Source organism: Phyllobates terribilis, unplaced genomic scaffold, assembly GCF_046119375.1.
Source record: "Phyllobates terribilis strain yellow unplaced genomic scaffold, ASM4611937v1 Scaffold_5__5_contigs__length_657084704, whole genome shotgun sequence".
Lineage (NCBI taxonomy): Eukaryota > Metazoa > Chordata > Amphibia > Anura > Dendrobatidae > Phyllobates > Phyllobates terribilis.
The window spans coordinates 567,840,688-567,854,954 of NW_027362765.1; the positions used below are offsets into that span (position 1 = coordinate 567,840,688).

Genomic DNA, 14,267 nt, shown 5'->3' on the forward strand with positions numbered 1-14,267 from the left:
ATTGACCATCAATTGTTTGTTTAGATGCAGAAACTCAGATAGTCAGTGCACATATAAAACCAGCTTCAGTAGATAAAATGTAGCACGTGGGCAACCTATCCTTCCTGCAATCCCAAACTGAACCAATAAGCCGCAAGCTTGTGCATCCGTGAAGATGCTTCCATGGGGCTGCCAGTCTTAATCTTAAACAAAACAAAAATATCGGCCTTCAAGGTAAATGTGCTTGATTGCTTATGGTATAGGGAAGTAGCGTTTTCTGCTGTGGCCTGCGCTTGTTTAATTGCACTAACATCTTATCCCTTTTCCTCAATCCCGCTCACTATTCCTTAAATCCATTCGTACTTACCGTATAAGCAGGCAATGTAATATGGTAGGACTGTGCATTGCACGCATTGAATGCAGTAGATGTCAACTGCATGTATCATGCAACAAAACTATGCATTATAATTGAAATAAAAGGCTAGTTAATGTTAATGCCAGACTTTGATCACCTTCTCAGATGTGACCGTAGGCATGGAGAAATGGCTTGCACTTAGTCTTGAGACATTTTGAGCATCGACTGCAGTTTCCCATAACTTTGCTTGTGTTAACACAAAAATATTCCAATTTATGTGCCTAAAACGGGGCTTCTTTGTAGAGTAGTGATTAACTATGTTGAAAATACAGCTACATATCTGCATACTGATATTTCTATCATGATCATGTATTGACTAGATAATAATGCTTACAATTGTTTAGTCCTCTCATAATGGAAAGAATTGCATCTGGACACTCTTAGATTTATATCTACTTCACTTGCCTAGAAGCCTAAACATATATGTGTTTCCAATGAATTACAGATCCATTATCAATCTGCTTATCATTGTTATTACATTTGAACCTATATAGTAGTTGTCTGATATAAATTATATTGTATGTTTGCCACTTCAAAACGTATAGGAAGTAGCAATCCTAAAAGTCAATATCGACTCTCTGACGAGCCTTGTCACGTGACTTAGGATAAAAGCCAGAACCCTAATCCAATTTTCAGACACACTAAAGTTCTCGTCCTCTTCCTCTCTGAAGAGACAATTTGCATATTTCCCAGAGGAGAATTGCGGCTTAAAAAGTCTCCTTACCTTGACATGCTTAACATGTCACTCTCCGCGAGGAGAACGTTACACCTTAGATACCACTTGAAAACGATATTTTCCTTACTGAGCTATTTCTTGAGAAAAAAAAAAACATTTTACCCTTGCTCAGAAAGGCGAAAATTATCTATTCTCGTGTGAATAGATCTGTATCATTTATTGAATCACAAGGAAAACAATTCATACATTGTGTTATCTCCAACCCTGAGCTCATGCACTTCCCCCGCTTAGGTCTTGTTCTAAGTATAACACAATGTATCATTTTTTTAATTACGTGTTCCATCACAAAAAAGTCAACCAACCATTATGTCGTATTAATTTTGTACGAATCTAGAAAAAGGTAAAAATAAAACTTGTACCCAGAATAGTTGTCATCAATAAAAAACAGTCCTGTTACCTTCAAGGGCATGTAGAATATGTTAGCAGAACACACTCATATCAGCATCATGCCTACTATGTAGAACTTGAAAAGAGATTTGTCGTCAAAGGCCTGTAGCGTGGGCTGTTCGTCTTTTGTGGCTGAGAAGAGAGAACGGCTCATTTTCCCTGAATATCAGATTCATACATTAAACGCATGTGACTTATATCGGAGCTCTGCTTCTATATGTTCTCCTTATGTCTTTTTAACTACCTGTTGTCTTCCTACAATTAAAAATCATAGAAAGCATTTATCGGGTGAGTCCGTAATTCAAGTTAGAATGCACTCCCTTCTATAAATTCAGTGATCACTCATAAAACACTATTAGGTTTTGTCTTTAATGTTCATGTTGGTTGTCTTAAAAAATGACGATTGTAATACACAAGTAAATAATAGAAAATCAAAAAAATTTACTTTAAAATTCAAATTTTATTTCTGTTTGAAATTCAATTTCTGCAACTCAAAAAGAAATCTGATTGCTAATATTTTAAAAGTAGATTAAATTATTTGGAGCATTCATTACAAAATAGTTGTACAGGATTAAAAAATAACAAAATGCATTTTCACAAATTGCATTTATATTTAGCAATAAACATGTGGAAAAATATCTACTCTAAATTATTACATTTTATTGTATTTCAATACTAGCTATCACAATATGACCACAGCAAAATGTCACCTTTAGGAATACCACATTCTAAGAGTTTTTTTTTTATTCTTTGGCCAAATATTTAATTTATTTTTTGGGGGGAGTGGGAAGAGGTGGCACATCTAAAAGGTACAAAAACATTATCTGGATTTTTTCACATTTCACAACTTATGTAGAAAAATTCCCACTTTCTTCCGTATTTAACAACGCCAAATATGTGCATTTTGCTTTATTGACATAAGCTCTTTAACGTCTGAGAACAAAGATCTTTTTTTTTTTTTTCTACTTCGAACTGTCTTAAGTGGGAATTCATATCCCATACTGGTCCATAATCCCCATAATAAATCACAACTATATAAATTAGTGCAGGGTCTCAATAATAAATGATAGTGGTAACCTATAAATTACCCTTCGACCCATCAATGTTTTCTTAAATTATCCACCATTATAACTCAATAATTATAGAATAATTTTATCAGCACAAAAATTTGATTAAAAACTGTCAACCAAAGTCTTTAAAAACAACCCATTAAATGCCTAAATATGGCAGCGTGGTCATACTATTAGGTCTTACAGTGCAACATCTATCTGGTACATCTAATTTACACACAAGCGGGATTAGTAATATAGAGAGAATAATAATATAGATAACATAGACCATTAAAAACACTATAGTCAGCCAGTCAGATAATATAAGTGTAAAACTAGGTCCAAAAAAAAGGATATGATAGCCACCAACCACCATGTTGACAGATCTCATGACACACACTGCCCAGTACCTTGACGCAATCGTAAAGCACCACTCCAGTGTTTTTTTTTATTTCAACTCTGGAGTGGTGCCATTAATGTAAGTTTCCTGACCCTAGTCTTATACTTACCAGATACCATCTTTGGCAGTTCATAGCACTGATTCAGTCCCGCGCCGCCATCTTGTGACTGCAACTTCTGACTGACTGGAAGTCAGAGGTAACGGTCACAAGCTCTCAGTGTAAATTTATGAGAGCCTCATTCTGGCTCTATAGACTTACATTGAGTTGTGACTTCAGCAAACATTGGAGCAATCCAGCAGGTCACAAACTGCTGGAGACCGACCGGAGTGGTGCAGGGAAGAGCTGAAGACAGCGGCTTTAAGTATAATACTAGGGGCAGGGAACTTACATTAGTACTACCACTCCAGCCTGACATGTTCCCTGGGCTTCAGATGACTGGCAGGCCACAGATTAAAAGTAGTCTGAGACTTTCAGATGGCTCCCAAATCTGGCACAGTTTTAACAATATCCATGTCATGAGGCTGCGGATAGCATTAAAAGTAATGCGGATATAGGTTGGTCCTCCTCCCCTCTGGCCCAGTCATAGTAATAACCTATGTGATTGGTAAAGCCAATATAGTGGTCAAGCATATAACAAAAAAACACTCTTTTGGACTATCTCTGATTTCTAATAGTCTATGCGGATGTTATATATATATATATATATATATATATATATATATATATATATATATGTATATATATATATGTATATATAATGAGACAATTTTCCATGTTTAGGCACCAAACACATAAGTACATGTTATTGTAAACCTAGTCTATTTTTTTTTCTATTTTTCTAAACATTTAATACATTGTTATGCATGAAACGTAGTACCAATAAGATTAATATTAATAATAAAAAAAGTAAAAAAGATAAATAAAAATGATAATGTAAATAAAATATATCAATATTTTCAGGCAAAATGACCGCCACTCATTATGTATGTGTCTATTAATCAATTTATGTTTCCTTCTACCACCCATTCTTCTAACATTTGTCCATCCTCTGCTATCTAATAGAAAAGTTTCCCACACATTATGTATAGGTGAAAAACATGATATTTTTGATCTTTCATAAAGAAAATTATGATTTAAAGCAAAAAACAAATTGAAACCAAACAAAAGGCCTAATGCTGCTAGAAGCCTTACCCTGCTACTGATACAATACCTAGACTACTTCATCTGGAACACCTTGCTTTATTCAACACGCTTTTCACTTACTTGCTTTGAGAGTGATTTTTAACTTGTATTGCATGTTTCTTGGAGGTTCTTGGTATATTATTTTGTTCACTTTTCTGTTTTCCAACTTATGATTCATCTTTCCACTTCAGCTTCACCAGTTGCATTGAAATCCATGACTCACCATAAGTCAAGGTTACCAAAACCCTTTTCATCTGTAGCAGGTTTAATTATGTACCTTCTTTTTTAGAGTGTACCTCCAGTGATTCACTTAGAAACATTTATTTACACACTAAAGTATATATTATATATGACTTTTAATCTAGAATTAGGCTGCAGGCTACACACTTCTTTCATTTCAGTACATAGGAAAAGGGGGAAAAATCTTGAATAGATAGATAGATAGATAGATAGATAGATAGATAGATAGATAGATAGATAGATAGATAGATAGATAGATAGATGAATAGAAAAAAAATAGGTGCAGCACCAGCAATATATTAATAGAGTAGTTGGGTGCAAAAAAACGCCAGGCAAAACCAAACCTCAGTACATCCATAAAAGACAATGGCAGCACTCCATAGTCCAATTTTTGATGATTTTCAAGCTTGAAAACGGTCTCCACTGTTGGACCAAAACATTGCCCTGACATGATGGGTCAATGAATCATCACAAATTGGAATGTGGAGTGCTGCCTTTGTCTTTTATGGATAGATAGACAGACAGACAGACAGATAGACAGACAGACAGACAGACAGACAGACAGACAGACAGACAGACAGACAGACAGATAGATAGATAGATAGATAGATAGATAGATAGAAAGATAGATAGATAGATAGATAGATAGATAGATAGATAGATAGATCGATAAATAGATCGATCGGTGGGGCGCCAGGGAACTATTTTCCTAGTTAGATAGAACGCCTGACAGCCAATCCATTCATTCCCTATAGACCTGCCAATGGCTGCACTCATTTTTTTCCACTCCATAGAGAATGAATGAATCAGCGGTTGGGTCTCCATTTTGGAATGGAGATAAAAGTTCCCTCCAATGATAAAAATTTCCTGTTCTGCCATTCAAATCGGGTTCCAAAGGTGGGAGACGCACCAATCAGCAAGTTATCCCCTCTTGGTTGGATAGAACACTTAAAAAAATTCAATGTGGGTGCAAAAAGCCTCCCAAACAAAATATCCATATTTTGTAAATGTGGATAGCAACTGACAAGTGGTCAGTCTCAACACACGTGAGAATTCCCTAACAAACAGGCAACCTCTGCATGTGTTGAGGCTGTCTAACAGTCATAAATCATGCAGACGCAGGGACTTAAACTTAATATACGAGCATGCGGAAAGCGCCCGAGCGTGCTCGGCGAAAAGGTTAAACGAACAACCTCGCTCATCACTAATGAGCATTAAAGGGAAACATCTAATGAAGATACTTTATATAAGGATCTAAAAGCACTATATATATATTTTTTTACTTGGGGTACACTTTAAGAAAAATGAAAGCTCTGTGCACACAACTGTATCAAAGCGTATCCATATATTTACAGTCAATGACAGGATGAGATCAGGAAGACAAGCTTGGGGTAAAGTCAAAATATGGCCATGTGCACAGAGCCTACGGCAGACACATAGCTTGAATCTAAAATCAAAGAATATTAGAGATAAACTAAAACATTATATATTTCCATGATGGATTGAGTGAGTCATGGTTGAAATGTAAGTCACAAATGGCGGGTATGCCTAATAATGGATCACCTTTATTTTTTTCCATCCACATCATCCCTTAAACACGTTCACCATATCCTCTTCTTTCACAGCGGCAAGGAAAATGTTCCCAAATCTCCTGAAACAAGGTAACTTTTGCAGTTAATTGAGCTCCCAGCTTATCGATATGAACATCATATATTTCACTATTTCTGTATAGATTAGAATTATTAGGAAAGTGTTTTCTAAAATCCAAGGAGTAGAAAAGGGATTTGAAATTCATAATATTAACAGTGTAAATGTAATATTCATAATGTTTTATATTAACCTGTGGTCCAAACAGCTAGATCATTCTTGATGCGATACGATGATTTAGGGTTCTAATTCTAACCGTGTGCAACAGACCATGGTATACATGGAGCCTAGATTATATCGCAACCTTTTTCAATAACCTATACTTGTGTGATAACTTTAATTTATCCCTTCAGTTGGAATGTGCTGAATGCACACTGTAATTTCTATTACCCAGTCCTACAGGAACTTCACTGCCACAAAGTGCCACCTATAAGGCTTGGCAACCTTCTAAGTCTTCAACAATGAATGGCAATCCTATCCAAACAAATGCAGTGTCCACCAGAGGTTATTCCGTGAGGTTTGGGGCCGACAAAAGTCCAAGACAACCCACTTATACCAGCCAGAAAGTGCTTAAGCCCTCACCCCCTGTTATATCCTCTTATAAAAGGTATAAGGTAACAGATATTAACCTCATAACCCTTTGAATATTGAAGTTTTTGGTCAAAAATATACTACATTCCTAACAATGATGTGGTGTTATTTTTTCATTTACCTTTTCTTTCTTTTTTTTATTTTACGTCCTTTAAATGGAGCCATGCTATTTTTACCTTTGCCACTTAAAGTTGTGGAAATGCCAACCACTGATCCTTGATTGACTTCTGCAGAATGGTTAGAACCAGCTAATCGCAGCTTCATGGCCAGTTCCTAATTTTTGAGGGGAGATTCATCTAAGCAAAGTAAAGAAAAAGGACCTTTGAAAAATGGAAAATGCAATCTAAGTGGTTCTAGACACTTTTCATATTCCATTTCATCAGTTTTAAGAAGCAGCTCCCCAACTCTCCAAACACCTTACAGCCGTACTCTGTTTCGCAGGTTCCCACTCAAGTTTGTAGAATAGTAGGTGGATTAGTCAGAAGTTTCCATACAAATCCACTGTTTTAAAGGCTCTTTCCCATTGAACATGGCCATAATAGTCTATAGCAGGAGTGGATACAAACAGAAGAGGCCCCTGTGCAAGAACAATATATGGGGCCTTTGCAGTCCAATAGCTCCTCATCATGCACAATTCCACCTGCTTTGGCCCTGGATGTGGCCCCCTTACCTCTTGGGCTCCTGAGTGGTTGTGCCGATGATATGTCCGCCCCTGGTCTATAGGGCCTTAATATGCCTCTGTATACTTGGACTTTGGACGTAATACAAAACCATATAAAGGATGTGATATTAGGAAGACATTGTCTACTAGAAGAATCACTTCTAGAGAATATCTCTCTAATATGGTGCCATATGAGAGTATCATATGGCAGCTCATGGAGGACCTTGTGTCTGTATTTGGATTTCATTGAATGCATTCAGCATTTAAGGGAATTTGTCACCAGGTTTTTGCTTACACAAATGAGAGAAGCATGATGTAGGGGCAGAGACTCTGATTCTAGTGATATGTCACTTACTAGATTGCTGCAGTCTTGCACAAAAACTGTTTTCTCTGCTGCAGATCTACTAGTTCTCTGAATGCTGAGCTCTGTATACTCTGCATAACCCCACAGCCCAGACCACTGATTGACAGCTTTATGTGTACACTGTGCATAGGCAGAAAGCTGCCGATTAGTGGTGGGAGCGGGGTTAGACTGCCTGGCAGCACGTTTATTAATCATCTAGTGATAATAAGTGACACTAAGCAGCCCAGTAAGTGACACATCACTGAAATCAAGGTCTCTGACGCTACATAATTTAGTGCCTTTATAAAATGGCTCTAATCCCAATCCCAATATTCCCTTGCATTCTCTCTACAGCCTTATATTTTTTTAACTTGCACTTGAAATAAGGTCTGGACATTTTATGAAGCTTTCATCTAGCCATAAGTCCATCGGAGGGCCTGTCTAATGAATAATGTGTCTACATACCACACTATTCCAATCTGATAGCATGCTTCCTGCGGCTAAGCTAAATCCCTATACGTCTGCTAGCTCTCCTGCTTGTGAACGCTGCATTTCTGCACAGAATTTTCCGAGTATCCCTTACACTCCTTGTTAAGCTGGATTGTATTTTCACACATTAATTTGGAGCAAAAGTAGTCAATCGTGGTCATTTTAATCAACACTGGATACACACCTTTTCAGAAACAATGGTATTTCAATACAGTACACTAAACATTGGCCATATAAAGTAAGCATGTGTATGGGAGTAAAGTGATTGGTTTAGGCTATATTCACACCTGCATTCTTTTCCATTGTTCTGTTCCGTCACGTGTAACTTATCGGCTATAGAGGCAGGTGTTTGGTTTCGCTCATGTTGTCTTCCATTAGACTGGAGAACAGCATGCTATTCTATGTAGTGCGGCATTTTGGACAGAACCTGGGAAGAAGGCTGAGAACAATGTCTCCAATGCTGAAGAGGATGAAGCCTAAGGTCACGTTCACATGGTATCAGTACTTGTAAACCAAAACCAGTGGGGAAAAAATGCAGAAGTGCTCGTATTTCCATTATACTTTTCTTTGGTCTTTTAGTAGGTTTTGCTTTACAAATATTGATGGAAAATAGTGATAAAAATACTGTTGTACATTTGGCCCTCTAGACAGAAATCTCAATATTCTCAATAGTATTTGTATGCCTCCCATGCCTGGTCACTCTGCACTTATCTACATTATCTTTCTTCAATGCTTTCTTCTCCCGTTTTGTATATTTATATTGTTTTTTTCAGCCTCTGAATAACATTTTCCATCCTTTCACATGTCTCCGTGTCCATCTTTCCTTTTTCATCTATTATGTTCACCTCTCTATCTATAGAATGTAATCTTTATGTCATTTCCCTCTTCCGCACAATGTTATCTTGGCAATTTCACAGCCTGCATTCTGTCTACTCACTTCTGTCCTTCCCATATATGCAACTTCTCTTTTACGTTCCCTCTATGCCATGTATGTTTATTGGTTTTTCCACCTACATAATGAATTATTTCTTTTTCTTCCACTCAGTGCGGAGCAATTTGTCTTGCTCTTTTTATGTATCGTCATAGACAACACTTAGCTCTGCTCACTGTTTTATCTACTGTTCTTGTTCTTGCTCTAGAGAGAAGATTATGATATTTTAGTCACTATTTTCTCGGTAGCTTATACGGGGTGGGCCACGAAAATAAACTATACTCTTGTGATCACTTACCAGTCCACATACCCAGCGGTATTCATCTTCAATAAAAAATATTGGGGCCATGCCGTGATGTTTCATAAACATTTCCTTAACCTACAGCCCTACCTTCTAACCATTTGGATCAGGGATGTCAAACTCAAACACACAGAGGGCCAAAATGAAAAATTTAGACAACGTCTCGGGCTAACCAGTATACAGTACAATGGGCCTCACATAGTCCTCCAAACAGAATAATGGGCCCACATAGTCCTCCATACAGAATAATGGCTCCCCCATAGTCCTCCATACAGAATAATAGGCCCAACATAGTCCTCCATACAGTATAATGGGCCCCACATAGTCCTCCATACAAAATAATGGGCCCCACATAGTCCTCCATATAGAAAAATAGGCCCTACATAGTCCTCCATACAGTATAATGGGCCCCACATAGTCCTCCATATAGAAAAATAGGCCCCACATATTCCTCCATACAGAATAATGGCCCCACATAGTCCTCCATACAGAATAATGGCCGCACGTAATCCTCCATACAGAATAATGGATCCTATACAGTCCTCCATACAGTATAATGGGCCCACATAGTCCTCCATATAGTACTATGGGCACCACATATTCCACCATACAGAATAATAGGCCCCACATAGTCCTCCATACAGAATAATTATTATTATTATTATTATTATTCATTTATATAGCGCCATTGATTCCATAGCGCTGTACATAAGGGGGTTACATACAAAATAAGAATATCACTACAGTAAACAAACTAACAAAGATAGACTGTCACGGGGGGAAGAGGACCCTGCCCTTGCGGGCTTACATTCTACGGGAATAAGGAGGAGACAGTAGGTTGGGGGGTTGCAGTAGTAGTAGCTTCGGCGTTGTTGAGGAGGCAGCGGGGTCATTGCAGGCTGTAAGCTTTCTTGAAGAGATGGGTTTTCAGGTTCCGTCTGAAGGATCCAGATGTGGTGGATAATCGGACGTGTTGAGGCACAGAATTCCATAGGATGGGGGATATTCGGGAGAAATCTTGGAGGCGATTGCGTGAGGAACGGATAAGTGTGGAGGAGAGAAGGAGGTCGTGGGAGGACCGGAGGTTACGTGAGGGAATATATCGGGAGATTAGTTCAGAGATGTACGGAGGAGAGAGGTTATGGATGGCTTTGTAGGTCAGTGCTAGTAGTTTGAACTGGATGCGCTGGGCAATTGGGAGCCAGTGAAGCGATTTGCAAAGAGGGGTAGCAGAGGAGTAGCGAGGTGAGAGATGAACGAGTCGTGCAGCAGAGTTGAGGATGGACTGGAGGGGTGCGAGAGTGTTAGCAGGGAGGCCACAGAGGAGGATGTTGCAATAGTCGAGGCGGGAGATGATGAGGGCATGCACAAGCAGTTTAGTAGAGTTAGGGTTGAGGAAAGGGCGGATTCTGGAAATGTTTTTGAGCTGGAGGCGACAGGAGGTGGCGAGAGCTTGGATGTGGGGTTTGAAGGACAGGGCCGAGTCAAGGGTTACTCCGAGGCAGCGGATTGTCGGTACAGCGGAAAGACTGATGTCGTTTATTGTGATAGATAGATCAGGTGGAGAAGATATGCGAGATGGGGGAAAGATAATGAGTTCAGTTTTGTCCACATTGAGCTTGAGGTAGCGGGAGGAGAAGAAGGAGGATATGGCTGCTATACATGCTGGGATTCTGGACAGCAGAGAGGTGATGTCTGGGCCAGAGAGGTAGATCTGGGTGTCATCAGCGTACAGATGGTACTGGAAGCCATAGGATTTTATGAGCTGTCCCAGGCCAAGGGTATAGATTGAGAAGAGTAGGGGTCCTAGGACAGAGCCTTGAGGGACTCCAACAGAGAGGGGGATGGGTGAGGAGGTGACGTGGGAGTGGGAGACGCTAAATGTGTGGTTAGAAAGGTATGAGGAGATCCAGGATAGAGCAAGGCCTTTGACGCCAAAGGAAGAGAGGATCTGCAGTAGGAGGCAGTGGTCAACTGTATCGAAAGCAGAAGACAGGTCAAGAAGGAGTACAGAGAATTGTCTGTTAGCTTTGGCTGTAAGTAGGTCATTGGTGATTTTGGTAAGGGCAGTTTCGGTGGAATGGTGGGGGCGGAAGCCGGATTGTCGGTTGTCGAAGAGAGAGTTAGATGAAAAGTGGGAGGAAAGTTCAGCGTGAGCGTGTTGCTCAAGGAGTTTGGAGGCAAATGGGAGCAGCGATATGGGGCGATAGCTGGACAGGGCGGTTGAGTCGAGGGATGGCTTTTTGAGGATGGGTGTGATTGTGGCATGTTTGAAGGCAGCAGGGAAAGTACCAGAGGATAGTGATAGGTTGAAGAGATGGGTTAGGGATGGGACCAGTGTGGTGGTGATGTTAGGGAGGAGGTGGGATGGGATGGGGTCGAGTGCACATGTGGTGAGGTGTGATTTGGAGAGGAGACGAGTAAGTTCTCTTTCCGTGATGTTGGGAAGGGAGGTTATAGGGGTGGGGAAGTGGTGTGGAAGACAGAGGGGTTGTGGTGGTCGGACGGTAAAGACTTGCCGTGTTTGGTCAATCTTGTTTTTGAAGTGTGTTGCAAACTCCTCAGCAGAGATGATGGAGGTTGGAGGGGGCAGTGGAGGGCGGAGGAGAGAGTTGAAAGTGTTGAATAGTTGTTTGGGGTTGTAGGATAGGGAAGATATGAGGGTTGTGAGTAGGCCTGTTTAGCAGAGGTGAGTGCTGATTTGAATGTGAGCGCTGCTTGTTTGAATGCAGTGAAGTCATCTTGAGTATGTGTTTTCTTCCAACGCCGCTCCGCAACCCTGGACGCTTGTCGAAGCTGTTTAGTGAGGTTGTTGTGCCAGGGTTGCCTGTTGACTCGTCACGCTCTGCCATGCAGAAGAGGGGTGACCGAGTCAATAGCTAATGCAAGAGTGGCATTGTAGAAAGCAGTGGCGCTGTTTGTGTCATGGAGTGAGGATATGGATGTCAGTGGTAGAACAGAGTCAGAGAGTGTGTGAGTGTCTAGATGTGCAAGGTTTCTTCGGGGGTGTGCTAGTTGCTGGACATGGGTGACAGGTGAGGAGGACAGGGATGAGAATGTGAGTAGGTGGTGGTCAGATAGGGGTCGGGGGGAGGTTGTGAGGTGAGATAGGGAGCAGAGTCGGGTGAAGATGAGGTCTAGTGTGTGTCCGTCTGTGTGGGTGGCTGAGGAGGACCACTGAGTAAGTCCAAAGGATGAAGTAAGCGACAAGAGTTTTGATGCTGCTGACTGGCGAGTGTCAGTGGGGATGTTGAAATCGCCCATGATGATTGTGGGAATGTCAGCCGAGAGAAAGTGAAGAAGCCAGGTGGAGAATTGGTCGATAAAGGCAGTGATCGGGCCCGGGGGTCGGTATATGACAGCCACTTGGAGGTTGGAGGGAAAGTAAATGCGGACAGAGTGGACTTCAAAAGAAGGAAGAATAAGGGAGGGAAGAGGAGGAGTAGGGCTAAAGGTGCAGTTGTTAGAGAGGAGAAGACCCACTCCTCCACCAAGTCTGTTTCCAGGGCGAGGAGTGTGGGTGAAGTGGAGGCCACCGTAACACAGCGCAGCAGGGGAGGCAGTGTCAGAGGGTGTTAGCCATGTCTCTGTGATGCCCAGGAAGGAGAGATGACGAGAGGTAAAGAGGTCGTGGACAAAATGGAGCTTGTTGCAGACAGAGCGTGCATTCCAGAGTGCTCCAGAGAGAGGGAGCAGCTGGGTGGGCGTCAGGGGGACAGGTTTTGCGCAAGAGAGGTTGTGGTAGTTTGCAGTTGGTTTGATGCGACAGGTGGGAGAATTGGTGGAAGGTGCCAGCTGTGGGGGTCCAGGATTGGGAGATATGTCGCCAGCAGTGAGGAGAAGCAGAGAGAGGGACAGCAGGTGGGAGGAAGAGAGTGACCGGCTTGTTTTATGCTTTGGGAGGATTGATCTGAGGTTGAGCAGCAGGTCTGTAGATGAGGTTAGGTGGGGAAGAAGGAGGGAAGGAGAGATGATGATTTGGTTAGAGGGTGCTGGGGTGTGGGGATAGCGAAGGAGAGTGAGGATTAGAGGGGCAAAAACAGTAAGGGCATATGTGAGCATGATGAAAGGGTAAGGGAGAATGAGAAAGAGAATCTAAGTACAGGTAGTAAATAGTTCTTTGTACCTTCTGGTCACTTCTGGCCCATTTCTGGCATATTTCATTCTAGCCCCTTAAAAGCGACCCTTTAAAATAATGGGCTCCACATAGTCCTCCATACAGTATAATGGGCCCACAAAGTCCTCCATACAGTATAATTGGCCCCACATAGTCCTCCATACAGAATAATGTACCCCACATAGTCCTCCATACAGTATAATGGGCCCCACATAGTCCTACATACAGAATAATGGGCCCCACATAGTCCTCCATACAGAATAGCCCCACATAGTCCACCATACAGAATAATGGCCCCACATAGTCCTCCATACAGAATAATGGCCCCACATAGTCCTCCATACAGAGTAATGGGCCACACATAGTCCTCCATACAGTATAATGGCCCCACATAGTCCTCCATACAGAATAATGGGCCACACATAGTCCTCCATACAGTATAATGGCCCCACTTAGTTCTCCATACAGAATAATGGGCCCCACATAGTCCTCCATACAGTAAAATGGCCCTACATTGTCCTCCATAAGAAATAATGGCCTCACATAGTCCTCCATACAGTATAATGGGCCCCACATAGTCCTCTATACAGTATAATGGGACCCACAGAGTCCTCCATACAGAATAATGGGCCTCACATAGTCCTCCATACAGAATAATGGGCCCCACATAGTCCTCCATACAGTATAATGGAACCCACATAATCCTCCATATAGTATAATGGGCCCCACACAGTCCTCCATAAATTATAATGGGCCCCACATAGTCCTCTATACAGTATAATGGGCCTCACATAGTCC

The 14,267-nt window shown here is 41.2% G+C and overlaps 1 protein-coding gene across 16 annotated transcripts in view; it reads left to right on the top strand.

The window, feature by feature from the left end:
• Window positions 1-14,267, top strand: part of LDB3 (LIM domain binding 3) — a 303,819-nt gene that overhangs the window by 208,849 nt on the left and 80,703 nt on the right. For 9 of the 16 annotated variants that reach the window (XM_073685870.1, XM_073685873.1, XM_073685876.1 and 6 more), the window contains 2 exons: window positions 6,015-6,050; window positions 6,431-6,643. The exons of 1 other annotated variant lie outside the window; for it this stretch is intronic. In XM_073685870.1, the coding sequence (XP_073541971.1) occupies window positions 6,015-6,050; window positions 6,431-6,643 (249 nt within the window). The remainder of the gene's footprint in view (window positions 1-6,014; window positions 6,051-6,430; window positions 6,644-14,267) is intronic. 6 more of the 16 variants (XM_073685877.1, XM_073685878.1, XM_073685881.1 and 3 more) reach the window with 1 other exon arrangement.